General features: G+C 40.2%; 1 protein-coding gene across 7 annotated transcripts in view; it reads left to right on the top strand.

The window, feature by feature from the left end:
• MCF2L2 (MCF.2 cell line derived transforming sequence-like 2) overlaps positions 1-16,620 on the top strand; it is a 247,448-nt gene that overhangs the window by 90,171 nt on the left and 140,657 nt on the right. For all 7 annotated transcript variants that reach the window (XM_021069898.1, XM_021069896.1, XM_021069892.1 and 4 more), the window contains 5 exons: positions 4,451-4,567; positions 5,305-5,454; positions 12,837-12,961; positions 13,507-13,621; positions 14,060-14,179. In XM_021069898.1, the coding sequence (XP_020925557.1) occupies positions 4,451-4,567; positions 5,305-5,454; positions 12,837-12,961; positions 13,507-13,621; positions 14,060-14,179 (627 nt within the window). The remainder of the gene's footprint in view (positions 1-4,450; positions 4,568-5,304; positions 5,455-12,836; positions 12,962-13,506; positions 13,622-14,059; positions 14,180-16,620) is intronic.

Here is a 16,620-nt window from a genome sequence, read left to right as displayed (position 1 = left end):
ATACAGTATGGTTCCATCACTCCCCCAAATCTCCTGGTGCTGTCCCTTTGTAGTCAGCTCTTCTCCTGGCCCTAACGTCAGGCAGCCACTGATCTGGTCCCCATCCCTATAGTTTTGCCTTTTCCAGAGAGTGTCTTTTGAGTCTGACTTCTGTCATTTAGCACTAAACATTTGGACTTCATCCATGTAATCATTAGTTCTTTCCCTTTATTGTTGAATATTATTCCACATTATAGATTACCACAATTTATTTATCCATTCACCAGGGAAGGACATTTGAGTCGTTTGAGGTTTTTAGCAGTCAAGAATAAAGTTGCTATAGACATTCTCACACAAGTTTTTTTTGCTGGGCCATATGGTAAGTATAATGTGTAACTTTATAGGACACTGCCAAACTGTTGTGCAGAGTGGCTCTACTATCTTGTATTCCCACGAGCAATGTAGGAGAATTCCGCTTGCTCTATATTTTTGCCACTCTGGATATGGACTCTTTTTTTCTTTCTTTTTTTTTTTTTTTTAAGCCATTCTAGTAGGTGCATTGTGGTACGTCACTGTGCTCTTTTTTTTTTTTTTTCTCCTCACTGTGGTTTTAATTTGCAGAATTTGCAGTTCCCTAATCAACTAATGGTAAGGAACTGCTTTTCATGTACTTATTTTCCATGTGCATATCACCTTTGATGAAGCATTTATTCAAATATTTGCCCCTTTTTAATAGTTTCTTATTGTTGAGTTTGAGTTGATATATATTTTTCGTATATTCTGGATATAAACCCATTGTCAGATAGGTGATTTGCAAATATTTTCTTTCAGTTTCTGAGTTGTCTTTTCATTCTTCTAACAGTGTCTTTTGGAGAGTACATGTTTTCCATTTGGATGAAATCCAATTTATGAGTTTTTCTTTGATAGGTTGTGCTTTTTGTGTTGTATCTTAAAACTATGCCTAACACAAAAATTTCCTCCTAAGATTTTTCTCTTAGAAGAAGAAGATTTTTCTTCTTCAAGTTTTATATTTTATATTTAGATCTGTGATTCATTTTGAGTTAATTTTTAAATATTTCTTTTTTTTTTTTTTTTGTCTTTTTGCCATTTCTTGGGCCGCTTTCACGGCATATGGAGTTTCCCAGGCTAGGGGTCAAATCGGAGCTGTAGCCACAAGCCTACACCAGAGTCACAGCAACGCAGGATCCCAGCTGCATCTGCAACCTACACCACAGCTCACGGCAACACCGGATTGTTAACCCACTGAGCAAGGTGGGGGATCGAACCCGCAACCTCATGGTTCCTCATCAGATTCGTTAACCACTGTGCCACGACGGGAACTCCTCATTTTGAGTTAATTTTTGAGTAAGATGTAAGGGCAAGAATCCTTTTTTGCATGCGGATGTGCAGTTGTTCCGGCACCATTCATTGAACATGGAATTAATTCTCCATTGGATTAATTTTGTACCTTCATCAAAAGTCATATTTAGTGTTTGCTAGGATTCACGGATGGTGGGAATGGGGACAGGTGTAAAGGGTAACATGGAGTTCCCTGGTGGCACAGAGGTAGAAAGATCTGGTGTTGTCATTGCTGTGGCCTAGGTTGCAGCTGTGGCACTTGGCTTGATCCCTAGGGACTTCCACACACCGCTGGTGAAGCCAAACAAACAAACAAATATAGGGTAGCACAACGGAGGTCTTCCCATGATGGAGTAGTTCTGCATCTTGATTGTACTGGTGGTTACACAAATCTACACTTGTGAGAAGATGACAAGACCACACACACACATTATATCAGTATCAACTTCCTGGTTTTGATATTGTGCTATAATTATGTAAGATGTAACCTTCGGAGGAAACAGTGAAAGGTACATGGAACCTCTCTGTATGATCTTTGCTGCTTCCTGAGAATCTATATTTACTTCAAAGTTAAAAGTAAATAAGTAAAAAAAATAAATCAACCATAGCTGTGTGAGTCTATTTCAGGACTCCGTTCTCTTCTGTTGATCTGTTTGTTTATTGTTCGCTGTTATCACACTCTAGACAACTGTAGTTTATTTATTTTTCTTTTTTAGGGCCACCGCCTATGGCATATGGAAGTTCCTAGGCTAGGGGTTGAATCAGAGCGGCAGCTGCTGGCTGACACCACAGCACAGCCACGCCAGATCCAAGCCACATCTGCAACCTACCTGCCGAAGCGTGTGGCAATGCCGGATCCTTAACCCACTGAGTGACGCCAGGTGTCAAACCCAAATCCTCATGGACACTGTGCCAGGTTCTTAACTTGCTGAACCGCAATAGGAACTCCCCAGTTTATAATAAGTCTTGAAATCAGGTAGGTAGGGTGATTTGTTCAACTTTAGTCTTTTTCAAAATTGTTTTACTTATGCTGTGTATTTTGCAATTGCCTGTGAATTTTAGAATCAGCTTGTCAATTTCTATAAAACATCTGTGGGGATTTGGGTTGGGATTGCTTTCACTCTACAGATCAGTATTTAACAGTGTTGGATCTTTTAATGTCTTCTTTTTATTTTGAATATTCACTTTTAGCTTTTAATTTAAAATTCGTCTTGGTTGTCTGAGGCCAAAGATGAGAAAGCAGAGTCCTGACAAGTGTGGGAATGCATGCCTCCCTCTCTTGTTAAGTAAAATGGGACAGAAGGTGTGCAGCCTGGCAGGAGAGGGTTCTAAAACTCCAGCCTGTGGGCAAAGTCACTTCTGCCTAATACCTTATTGCACATTGGTATTTTTTTTAGAAAATTCCGAGTGTTACCATAGCAAGTAATGTTCTGAGAAGTAAAATACACTTTTTACCTGATCATTTCTTATTATGTGTCCTATAATTTCTAATTTTAGAAAGATTAAAAATCTTTTTGAAGCTCCCAAAATTGTTTTAAAATTTTTAGGAGGGAAAGACAGAGACGGGTTCAGGTTTTTGTTTCTGTTTTCCTTTCTTTCATGTTATAAAAATAACTTTTTTTTTCTTCTCTTTTTGCCTTTTCTAGGGCTGCTCCTGCAGCACATGGAGGTTCCCAGGCTAGGGGTCTAATCAGAGCTGTAGACGCCGGCCTACACCACAGCCACAGCAGCACAGGATCCGAGCTGTATCTGTGACCTGCACCACAGCTTATGGCAACACTGGATCTTTAACCTACTGAGCAAGGCCAGGGATTGAACCTGCAACCTCATGGTTCCTAGCCGGATTTGTTAACCACTGAACCATGACGGGAATTCCCCTAAAAATAATTTTTAAAGTTCCCAAACTCTGTTCCAGAAGTGAAGAAGGAGAAAGGCATGGGGCATGAGACCCGAAACAGTGTAGAATCAAATCCTACTAAGCCTAAGTGCCTTGAAGGCAGGGCCTGTCATACTTAATTGTATCCCTCAGAGCCTGGCATTTATTAGAAATTCAGTACGGATTTGTTGAATGAGTAAATCAGTTGTGTTTTCACCCATAGACTTTGGGCCCTAACTTATATTCTTTTCATCCCCAAATAGATTTATCCCTTAATTGCTACTGTATAATAATAGAATAAAGCCTATATTCTCATGTCCTCTGGCTAAGAATCTGTTCTAAGAATGTATGTGTTGGATATGACACTGTTAAGTCAGTGCTGCCACAGCAGTAAATGAGGGAGAGGCTTTGAAGGAAGAGGTTTCTTATACTTACAGGTCAAAATAATCAATGACTGAAGAAATACAGAGTCATTAGTTAAAGGTTATAAGGGGGGTGGTTTCAGAGGTGGGAGTGAGTTGGGGTGTGATATGGACCCTGGGACTGAGAGTCAGGACCACACCCTGGACGGGACCACTGCAGAGGAGTAGAAAGGGACAGTTTGGAGTGTGTCCCCCTTCTTAGAAGTCTAGGCATTCGTTCATCAGCAGGCGTGTTAACTTATGAAAACACACTCTTGATTGCCTCCAAACCTCGTCCACGCAAGATCAGTTGGGGGCATTATCACCGTTCTTCATAGAAGGTGCATCGAAATAGTGAATCTTTTCAATCCACGCTCCTCAGTAGGTCCCTGTGTTCAAATTTTATGATTATTTATTTTATTATTTATGTATTATTTTTATTTATTTTATTCAGCCCACCCTTTATTGGGATTTTTATCACAGATTTTTAGGTCTCAGTACAGCGTTTGGTTTTGATGGCTGAAGGGTATACTTTAGCCTGGGAATTTTTGACAAAAACTCACGTAAAACAAGACCTGACTTCTACGTAGCTCAGAACTGAGCTCGCTGTTCTGAGTTACCATTTTGTCACAGACTGTTCAGCACTGTGCCATTCCTTATTCAAAGGAGGAAAATGGAAAGAGACTTCAGAATGTTTCTCTGCTGGATGTAGTAAACATCTTTGGATATAAATGCCTGATCAGGCAAAGTCAAAGTACTGTTTAAGTCACAGTAGAATCTGGATGAGCTACTTAATTATCTGCGAGAAACATACCGGGTTTTTTTTCTGTTACAGATTGTTATGTTAAACTCCGTTTCTGACCTTCATGGCTATATTGACAAAAGCCAACTGACAGAGGACTTAGGGGGAACTTTGGAATATCGCCACAGTCAGTGGATAAATCATCGAACTGTGAGTATCAATTTATGTGCCTTTTTCAGTGTCCCTCCGGCTTTTCTAGAGATGGAGAAGGACCATAAAGATCAACTGATGTTGTTCCCTGTGTTGTACAGTAGGACCTCATTGCTTATCCATTCTAAATGTAGTAGTTTGCATCTACTCCCCCCAAACTCCCTGTCCATCCCATTCCCTCCCCTCTCTGTCTAGGCAGCCATAAGTCTGTTCTTTAAGTCTGTGAGTCTGTTTCTATTCTGTCAATAGGTTCATTTGTGCCCTATTTTAGGGAATCAAGTTAATTTGTTAATGGGACCTACCGTAGGAAAGCTCTGGCTTTCCTCTATTTCTGGGATGACATTTGTAGGCCTCACATACCCTCTTATCTTAATTCTTACTATTACATTTGTAAGGTACTCATCTGTGCCCCGGATTCTTTCAAATTTACCATTTCTTTTGATCCTTGAAAAACTCCTGCAAAAATAGAGCAACCATGGGTTATAATCCTGCCTTCTTTCCTTCTTTGCTGCCCTAATAATATGATCTTGGCCGATTCACTTGCCCTATTAGAGCTTCAGTTCCCTCTTCTATGAAATGGAGATAAAATGCCTTCTGCTCTGGATTACTGAGATGATACAAAAATGTGTAGCACAAAGTACAGTGCAGGAAACAGCAGCTAGTTCTCCTGTCCTATTGTGAGAGCATGTTGGTGAATGTTAATCCCTCCTCGTTGTTATGATGGTCTGATCTTCTAGGCCATTGAAAATTTTGCTTTAGCATTGAAGACCACTGCCCAAATGCTCCGGACTTTTGGGGACTGTCTGGCCACAACAGAGCTGCCCAGAAGTGTGCCATCCACTGAAGACCTTCTCATGTCCCACACAAAACAACGGGACAAGATGCAGGTAAGTGGTCAGTGACCTTTCAGAGGCCAGCATCTGTGCTGGTAGATGGTCAGCTTCCTGGAGGTGCTGTGAGCAGAATTAAAAGTCTTCTCGTCTCTTCTCCATTGACTTGGCAGTCACTAATTATCTTCAATCCGGATAGACAATATGTGAAGAGAAAAATCTCTTAAAGACTGGGTAGTATATGTGAAAGCCTTGCAAATAAGGCCGATGAGAAGCAGCCCCTCAAAAAGAAACTCATTCCAGCTTTGTGCTTGTGAGATGGGGTTTGTGAGCATTGCATTGAGGTCCATACTCCTATGGTCTGCTCAGCACAGAGAAAGATATAATGGGCTGAAATTGCAGGGAGGGAGAGAGGGATGAGAGTCAGCTTTTGAAACATAAACTGTCCTGAGGCTGTTGTGAAGTTTTAGGGCAGACAATTAAGCGGACTTATTGCATCACTCTCTCAGGGATATGTCTTTTTATTTGAGGACCAACTTGAGAAAAAAAAGACTATGAAAGATGTTCTAAAATTGGTTTGAGGAGAGGCGCCTATTAAATGATTCATAAAAGCACATTAGAACCTGCTGGGAAGGGAGCCTACTAAATTCTTTCAGATCATGCAGCAAAGGGAAGTCTTCTCAGGGCTTACTAGATGGGTGTCAGCCCCTTTCCGCCCCCAGAAGCACAAACAGACCAAATCCATTATTTCACAGGAGACCAGAATTCAACAGGGCAGCAAATTCAGGATGGGAAAGTTGATCCATTGTAGCATTACATGTATTCTTGCTGCATTGAGCTTAAGAAGAGCTGAAATCTTTTATCTGCGATGAAAAATTTGCAGAAAATTTGCCTTGCTAAGTGGTTGATTTTGTATTTATTCAACATATATCAATAGCCCATCACTGCATGCCAATAAAGCAAACAAAAAAAATACAAACCTAAGAAACACATAGCTCAGTTTAGGGGAGTCAGAGTGTAGTAGCTGAGGTAAATTAATTATTTCATGTGTCAGGGAGCACTGTTTAATTCTCTCTTTAAGAGTCTTGGTCACCATAAAGGGTTCAAAATGTATTCTCAAAATTACTCTGAGTAATCAAGAGATCTGGTTTGAAACTGTAGAAACCTGAAACCATCCTAGAATTTTCCATGGAAATGCCTTGAGAAGCTTGACCTTTTTCTTTGCCGAGTGTATTGGCCAAGTTCACCTCGTGTAGTTCTTGGAAGAGGTGGCACAGGTGTGTGAAAGGCTGGGTCTAGGATACCTCTGCTGAAAGTCTACTAGAAAAGGGTTGGTGGTCCAGGCCCACAGGGTCAAGTCCATAGGTGCCTACAGAGTAGTCACGTAGTATACGGATGTGATGTTGAATGTAGAAACCTGTAGGGAGGCGTTGTGAATGGGGCTGTAGCCTGGCCTCATGAGCAGGTGTGTTCTGTGCCTCACTCCAAGGAGGGTTGGGAGAGGTTGCAGAGTAGAAGCACCAAGATGAAACCTTAAACTTATACAGTGTTGTATGTTGGTTATATGTCAATAAAACTGGAAGAAAAAAATATTAAGTGAATTTGGGTTAAAATACAAATACAGATTATTCCGTATTTTACCAAGTAATATTAATATTCTTTTAAAGACAATACAGAGGTTTTCTTTTTTGTGATTACTAATTATTGGCTTAATACAAGTTTGATTTCTTTCACATCTTATAAACTAGAAGCAAAAATTCCAAAATTATTAAACTAGGTTTTAGATATTTCCTTTTTCCCATCCAAAAATGCTACAAAGTAAGAGTTTATATTATTAAAAAATATTGTTGAAACTTTTATTAATAACTTAGTAGTTTTTGATTATTTATACATTTTATTTTATTTTTGTTAGAGTGATTTACCTATTTTTTAACCAAAGTTTCTATAATTAATTGAACAATTTTTTTTTCCATTTGGAAAGCATCTTTTCCAAGTGAAAAAACAATATGAGATTCATCCTCAGACCAGTGAACTTTTAAATCTATTTAAATATCTATGAGAGTAATAGTGTATGATTTACAGCTGCCTCCCAGTCCAGAGAGTTTTTGTCTGAACAGCACAGCATTAAGAGATTTGGTTTGGTTTCTTGACTTCCTTTCTCTAAGAGATCTTTGAGAGCCCTTATTTTAGATTCAGATAAGCACAGAGGTGCCTCTACAATCAACCAATGAAAACAGGAGAGTCATTTAACTTGACAACTTTTACAGCATCATTTGCTAATTCTTTATGGAGTTGTTACCACTTTCTTCAAAATTATCTTCCCAAATAATCTCTTCTCTCTTGACCACACTGGTATATCAAACCATAATGTTTATGAAGAAAAAAATCTCAGAACATTCACAGCAAAAGAATCATATTGTGTTTTCAAGCAAACTTATGAGCTTAAGCTCTTCTCTAGAAACAAATTCCTTCCTTAAAGCTGAGCTACAGGTTGGCTCTTTTAATCCATATTTGTGGTCAAAGAATGTTCTTAATTTCAATGTGTTGTTTTGTGTTCAGTCATATTGTGGGCACTTGAGCTTCATGCTAAGACTTGAAACTTTATTTTCTCTGTGATTTCACTATACCATCTGAGGAACAGAAAGGAAGAGAGGTACTATACACACAGTGTTAGCCTTCTTTGGGGGAGGCCAAGGTCCTCATGAATCAAGGCAAGGACACACCATACACACATCCCATCCCTGTGTGTGCTTTTCACACATGGAAGGAGAGTTGGAATACACCTTTAGAGCACGTGCACATAATTGCCCCCAAGCTCCTCTGAAAATTGAATCCTTCTCCAAGGAGAGCATTTATTTCCTGAGGAAAGGCAGGCTTGACGGGATATAAGCCATCTCTCTGTTTACAAGCAGAATGGCAGCACTCACCTGCTGCTGTCAGGATCCTATCTGCACAAAGAGAACTTACTGAAACTCTCATGAACTTATATACATCTTCCGGAAGCAGATCACTGAGCTCCTCCTCCAGCCTGAATGCTGGCAGTAAAAGAAAAGAAAAGAAAAAGAAAAATGCACAAGTGACCAAAGATAGTTTCTTTTCATGAGAATGAAACTGCCTAACATCCTTGCACCATGGGACAATTGGATATCCACATGGGAAACAAAGGAAATAAAAAGCTTATCTCACACTATATATAAAAATTAACTCAAAATCGATCAAAGAACTAAATGTAAATTCTAAAATTATAAAACTCTTGGAAATAGAGATGTAAATCTTCTTGACCTTAGATTAAGGAATAGTTTCTTAGATATGACACTAAAAGCACAAGCAGCTGAGGAAAAGATAAATAAACTGGAATTATCAAAATTAAGAATTTTTATTCTTCAAAGGACACTATCAAGAAAGTGAAAAGACAGCCTATATAATGGGATAAAATGTTTGCAAATGATGTGTTTGATAAATGTCTAGTGTCCAGACTATATAAACAATTTTTAACAACTCAACCGTTAAGAAGACAAGTAACCCAATTTAAAAATGGGCAAATGATTTGAATAGGTACCTGTAAAGTTGCCAGATCATACTACATACAAGAGAAGGGAGGAGTTCCCATCGTGGCTCAGTGGTTAACGAATCAGACGAGGAACCATGGGGTTGTGGGTTTGATCCCTGGCCTTGCTCATTTAAATAGGGTAAAACTCCCATTTTGTTGTTGTTGTTGTTTTTGTTGTTAAAATGGTAAACCTAAAAGACCCGTAGGTCTTTTTCCCATCACACAGGAGCAGAGGTAAGTGCCAGGGATCCTTCAGTTATGTGACAGATCAATCTTTATAGATATAAATACAGTTTCATATTCAGTATTTGTTCCATTCAGTATTCCTTCAGTCTTGTATTCAGAGATGACAATTCCATCAATACCACCAGGGTAACAAATAATGAAGAAAATAATCTATCAGAATTACTTATTTTCAAGACCTCAGCAATAATTTTGTAGATTTAGGAGTTTTTAAAGACCCTTTGTTCAGACTCTACTTGCAGAGAATATAAGTTAGAAATGGGTAGACCCAGAGGTCTCGATTTTGCACAGGAAGACAGAAGTAGTATTATGAATACCAATATGTGTATCAATAGGTCTGAAATGCCATAAGATATTTCAATGTTAATACCCTAACAATCAAAGTTTTGATCTAGTTTTTTTTCTCAATGAATTTTATTATATTTATACTTGTATAATGATCATCACAACCCAGTTTTATAGCATCGATCTAGTTTTAAGTCATAGGAAGATTTCACTCAATAGCCACTGAGGAAAGGGGATATCTCATCTCTTTCAGGGACTTTTTCCCCTGAACTATGAAGATTTGCATTTTAAAGTCCAGATTCTGGAATTCATTAGTCAGCATTATGAATAACACAGGACAGTAGAGTTCACTTTTAGTGGCTGATATTGAGTAAGTAATAAAGGCTGAATAAGGAGTGTGAAGCATTCATCATTCACGTATTCTCTAGGCTCTAACAGGTCCTCTTCCCATCTTACCTCTACTTCCAGCCCCTGACACAGCCGAGCACAGGGCCTGGCATGTAGTAATAGTTCTTTATAGTAAATGCATTTTGAATGAATGAATGAATATCTGCATTCATACTTACACTTGTCATAGGAAAGAATTCCTCCCAGGAACTTTAAATTCTTTTGACCTTAAAGTAGTCCCCCATGCCTTGCTACATCATAGGTCTTCTTTTTTTTTTTTTTTTTTGTCTTTTTGCCATTTCTTAGGCCATTCCCGTGGCATATGGAGATTCCCAGGCTAGGGGTCGAATCGGAGCTGTGGCCACCGGCCTATGCCAGAGCCACAGCAACACGGGATCCGAGCTGCGTCTGCAACCTACACCACAGCTCAGGGCAACGCTGAATCCTTAACCCACTGAGCAAGGCCAGGAATCGAACCCGAAACCTCATAGTTCCTAGTTGGATTTGTTAACCACAGCGCCGTGATGGGAACTCCATCATAGGTCTTCTGGCCAACTGCTTGTCTCCATAGTGATGGAACCATAATGGTAAATACACACTGGGACAGCTGTAGCAGTTGTTTAAAGAATTAAAGATTTATATCCCTTGAGTGCCTCACTCCACCTCCCTCGCCCATTTCCCAGGACCCACAGACCTCCTCATGATTCTGGCAACTGAAAGGTTAATACCTGGACCACAATGACCTCAGCACTGTTTCAGCATTTTGTCTGACTTCTGTGCTTATTGGTCAGTGACTGCTCTATACAGGTGTTAAATATTTTGAATTGTCACCACTATGAACAGGGACAAACTCTGTTTTGGGGTTGGGCAACTTACTTTTATGCTTTCCAAGTACTATAGTTCCTCAATCTTTCTTCTTTGTTTATGGTGGATTTTGGTAACCTTGCTGAAGGTGATTATGTTGTCTTGTCCCAAAGCAGTAACCAGGTCACAGTTTTTCCTTGTATTTTTAAACCATGTAAAGGAAATACAGTGTATGACATCACTTACTAAGACTCATCTTCTTTCTCTCATATGCTTTCCTCATGCTTTGCAGCTTTTTGGCTATATTTCTCTTCCAAGTTTCCCGCTCTGATGTCTCCATTTTGCCCTAGCAATATCCCTCTTCTTTGGTCCCTCCATCTTTCCTCCCAATTCTGCATCACACACACTGTATGTGTGAGAGAGAGATAACAGCTAATGCCACAATGCTGCTAGAATGCTGTAAGCTCAGAGGCAGTTAAGAGACTGAGTTAAAACCAAGACCCTTTTTCATGGGGAGGAAAAAGAGGGAAAGCTAAGAGCACTTACTAATGAGTGATTTTTTTCTCTCCATCATATCTTTCTTTCTTTTTTTTTTTTTTTTGTCTTTTTGCCTTTTGAGGGCCACTCCCACGGCATATGGAGGTTCCCAGGCTAGGGATTGAATTGGAGCCTGTAGCCACTGGCCTACGCCAGGGCCACAGTAACTCGGGATCCGAGCCGCGTCTGCAACCTACACCACAGCTCATGGCAACGCCAGATCCTTAACCCACTGAGCAAGGCCAAGGATCGAACCCACAACTTCATGGTTCCTAGTCGGATTCGTTAACCACTGAGCCAAGACGGGAACTCCTCTTATTTGTTTTTAATCCATCTGCAACGTAATCTCTTTTAGACTATTTTTAATTCATCCAACCTACAAATATTTAATGAGCATCAATGAGATAAGAAATGAGGGCTGATACCTGAGAGTGGAAAAGAAGGGATATGTCTGGTTCCCAGGCAGGAATACCAACCACGTGGCTGATTTGGGGCATTACTTGTGGAGGACAGAGCCATATGGGCTATCCAAAGAATTTTGAGAGCCTAGAACAGAGGAGTCAAATCTTTCATCAATCAGATCCTGGGACAAGTTTGAGGATGGGTATAGATAATGGGAATTTCTGAAGAGGGTGAATACTGGAGTGGGATGGGAGACAAGGAGCAGAGGCATGAGGTTGAGAGGGCCTGGATTTCTGTATGACTCCAGTGGAGAGTATAAAACTCCCACAGGGAATGACTCTGCATCCTATGAGGCTGGAAGTGATGAGCCTAGAGGAGGAGATTTGGAATTCATGTGCATCCAAGTGATTGTTTTGTAACTATGGGCCCATTCTTACCTTCAGGGCATAGCAAACCAGCATCCTCTGTGACCCAGGGGCCAAGCCCAGAGCTCCTAGCAGCAAAATCCTAGGCCAGGCTCCACTCCTTTTGGCTTACCTCCCACTGAATGCTCAGGGAATTGAGAGACCACCTGTGCTGTGCAAGTAGAGGCCTAGTGCCACTGGGTTTGGGAGAAGGAAGATAGCCTGACATCTTCCCCAGTTGCAGCACCCTAAGTCCACATGTAAAAAGAGGAGAATAGAGTTGCCTTGGAAATATGAATCTTTCCAGGTCAAACTGCAATTGCTGCCTATCTATGCTAAACTTCCATTATGGAATAAAGCCACGCTTTGGGAGCAGGGGGAAGGACTGGCAGGTGTTTATTGATGAGACCGGATGAAGTTTTATTCATGGTCAGCTAGAGATTATTACATTATTATTGCATGGCATTTCCAGCACTTACATTTGATAGATGTCATTTTCTTATTTCTGGTCACTCTCTTATATTAAAACCAGATTTTATTAACTAACAGTTTTTAATTTATGACAACTTGAAATAGACATAAAAACTAAACAGTTGTTTTTGAAGTAGGAGAGTAGATGGGCTATGGATACATAACTTGCTTTTTTTTTGGTATATCTTGAATTTTGTATCATGTGTATTACCTATTAAGAATAAGTTAATTTTAAAAGCTATAGCTTGACTTTTTTAGCATTTAATTTGCTATTCACCATTCACCTCACCTCAGACCTACCAAGGATTTGCTTTTGTTAATTCCTTTTAAGAGAGACTATATTTCCCTTTCTCTAGGATGAGCTGAAGTTACTTGGAAAGCAAGGGGCCACATTGCTGTCATGCATTCGAGAACCAGCAACCAAAAGTCCTACCAGCAAACTCAATCTGAATGAACTTGACAATGTAGCTACCATGAAAAGGTGAGTTGGGGATGGGGGAAATCTGCTTTCTGGGGAGAGAAAATGTAGAACCAGATGATCTGAAACAACCAATAGATTGAAACAGCTGCTGATGTTGGGGTCAAGAAAGAATGTTTGAGACAACAAAGAAAAAACCACAGTATCCATCTGACATCCATCTACAGAGATCTTTTTATGAGGATGCCATTCCCACATCCTAGGATGTCAAGGAAGGTAGTAGTATTTATTGAGCTTCATTTGCAAATAACAGTTTGGTTGGGTGTTGTGCTCGGGTGGAAGAAATAAGCACAAAGGTAAGATTACCAGGGGCACATTTTAAAGCATAGCAGCTGCATCTGAAGTGACTTTTCTGCCTAGTACCAAGGGTATCCTGACTGAAAGTGAAAAATGTGGGAGCCAGCTGAACCATGAGGAAGTCACAGGTGGCAGAGATTTCCATAGAAAGGAAAGTACCACAAGTAGTAGTATGGAAACCATGAGTGTTATCTACATGAGCCTGTGGAAATGAGTGCTAACCATTCTCACTTCTTATTCTTTCTTGACAGATTGTTAGTTCAATTGGATGAAACAGAAAAAGCCTTCAGTCAGTTTTGGTCTGAGCATCACCTGAAGCTTAATCAATGCCTACAGCTGCAGCATTTTGAACAAAATTTTTGTGAGGTGTTATTTTCTTGTTGAATAGAACTTCCTTTTATGGTTCAGTGATCTCTGATTTTCTCTTCCCTCTTGAACTGTGGGTATCAGGCTTCCCTCCTTTCCCAAATCCAGTTCCCCCTTATTTCTTTGATTTCCCCTTCTCGCTTTTGCAGTGGGGTAGGAATGCACTAGAATCCCATTTTCCTATTGGCAGACATGGTATTTCAGTGATGGTTTACCTTCCTTTTTGATTGATAATCTGTTCAATTTTGCTTTAATGTTGCATCTACATGTGTCTCAGCACCCCCAACTTAATCTGAAAGCTAATGAACTGTAATTTTTCAAAAAGTCTCGATAGATATGCATATGTCCTGAATCCTTTTTGGATTTTCTAGTCGTCTAGAGTACCTCCAGATGGGTGTTTGTTGGCTTATTTCTGGATTTTTCTAATGTGTCGTGTAGGTTAAGCTTGCCCTGGGCAACTTGTTGGCAGAGCAAGCAGAGTGTACAGACATTGGAGATAGTGTGACGCGAGTGGAGCAACTTCTTAAGGAACACAAAAAACTGGAAGGAGAAGGCCAGGTTTGTTTTCACCATTTTCATGGACTGGGAAGAAAGTCACTGGATGGTTACAGGTCATGCATGGCCCCTCATTATTGTAAGAAGATAGTCAAATGACACAGGAATACTCAAATCCTGCCTTTTCAGTGACCCCACTCTCGCCCAAGGTCCCCAGGGAAATATGCACAGTAACAATGTGAGCAATAATGCAGGCAGTGCAGAGTTCTGTTAAGGCTGCTAGAGCAGCCAGTTGAGGCTGGAGGCTTAAGTCAGTTGAGAGTTCCGGGTGGCACTGACCATTTGTGGGGTGGCAGGCTGGTGGAAGAGCAGCAGAAAGTAATGAGAGTATTACCCACTGGGCCGGATGTGGGGGAGCTGGGTGGTGGTAAGGACGGGAAACTTGAAAAGGGGAAACCAGAAAAAAGTAACCTATTTTATAACAAGCAAAATGGTGAAAAGGGGAAATTGGTCCCAGTTAGTTTTGTTACTACACAGAGTTGGCAAAGCCTTCTTTCTCATGCTCAAAGAGTTGTCAGTATCGCAATTACAAAGGAATATATGTGTTTCAAATTCTCATACCAGAGTTAAACAATTTCCCAGATCGGTACACAAGGCAGCACTTAGGAGTAAGTCTATTTTGAGTGCTTACAAATTTGGCTTATTGTGAATTAAGAAAACCCATTCATCTATTTCCAGAGAAGTTCCTTTCTGCTTTTCTTTAATTGGGTTCTCTATATTTTTGTCTCTTGGGAACTAAGTCCTCTGTGGCTACCACTTCCTTTCTGAGCTAATCTAGAAGCAGGGTTCCCAGATGGTAATTTTGTAGTACTAGATTTGCTTCTCAAAGTGTGATCCTTGCGCCAGCAGCATAGATGTCACCTGAGTGAGAACTTATTAAAAATATGGCGAAATCTCAGTCCCCACCTCAGAATCAGAATCTGCATTTTTAATAAGATCCCCAGGCATTCAAAACACACATTATAGTCAGAGACATATCTTCTCAATTATAGTAGCAAATGTAAACCAAGGCCACTCTAGCTTAAATGACTGTCAGTTATGGGAGTTCCTGTCATGGCACAGCGAAAACGAATCCAACTGGGAACCATGAGGTTTCGAGTTCGGTCTCTGGTCTTGCTTAGTAGGTTGAGGATCTGGTGTTGCTGTGAGCTGTGGTGTAGGTCGCAGACGCGGCTCGGATCTGGTGTTGCTGTGGCTCTGGCGTAGGCCTGACGCTACAGCTCCAATTCGACCCATAGCCTGGGAACCTCCATATGCCGCAGGCATGGCCCTAAAAAGACAAAAAAAAAAAAAAAAAAAAATAGCTGTCAGTTACGGATTCTGAGCTGAAGGTGCTTTTGCACATGTGTAAATACGCAAACTTACCTGTGCACCCAGACTCACTCACCATTCTCATCCTTCCCTGGTGATCACTCCTGTTATCAGTGATTGTTGACAGCTACACGCTGTGGAGGTAAAGGCATAACTCATCAAAACAGTTTATTAAGCAATGAAAAAAAATTGAATTTCATGTATCTGATAACTACTTATCTCAGATTCTCCAAGATAGTCCCAATTTTATGTAATTTTAGTTTTTTTTCAAGTAAACTCCTTATTAAATAGAGATACTACATATTTTCATCTACATACATTCCTATTTTAGGGGAAAAAAATGCATCATCAAGCCCAGCACCTTCATTTTTTTGGTTTGAAAAGTATAGTTTTATATATGGATATGTATAAAATGAAGGTAGCTGCTGACACACTAGGAAGACATTCATTCATCACCAAATGTTCCTTGTCCTATATTCTGTGGATATAGTGGTGAACCAGTCAAGACCCTGCTTTCATGGAGGTTACCTTCTACTGGGGTGAAAAGTAATCAAATAATCATATCAGATAGTGATATGATAAAAAGTGATTGGGGGTGCTACTTTAGAGGAGTAGTTAGGAAACGCCTTTGATCTGAGATCTAGATAGCCATGCAAAGATTTAGGGAATAGCAGTCAAGGCAGAAAAGTTACAAGTACAAAGGTCTTGAAGTAGGAATGAGGTTGGGAGTCCAAGGAATGGCTGTAACATTGTCAGCCGGGAGAGAATGAGCTGGGAGCAGTGTGGTGAGGATTGGATTTTATTCTCAGTGGAAGAGGAAGCCATTGGATGGTGTTCTGGGTTGTATTTTAAATACGGGGGATGGATCTGCATGACTGCATCCACATTCTCTCTTCTGCCCACCTCCTTGGAGTTGTGATCTTTGGTACATACTTTGAAAATTGCTGACCGGAGATAGAGGTGAAACCTCTGGTCATGGGACTTGGAAATGCTCTGTGAACCATGACCCATCTTTCATGAGCAGTGTTCCTGAACTAGCTGGATTAACCTACTACATATGATCCACAGAGTCCAGGCAGAATGGTTTTATCCATCCTGTGCCTTAGGAGAAAATAAACTGTTATTACAATAAA

The sequence above is a fragment of the Sus scrofa genome, chromosome 13 (assembly GCF_000003025.6).
Source record: "Sus scrofa isolate TJ Tabasco breed Duroc chromosome 13, Sscrofa11.1, whole genome shotgun sequence".
Classification (NCBI taxonomy): Eukaryota; Metazoa; Chordata; class Mammalia; order Artiodactyla; family Suidae; genus Sus; species Sus scrofa.
This window is presented reverse-complemented; position numbering and strand designations above follow the sequence as displayed.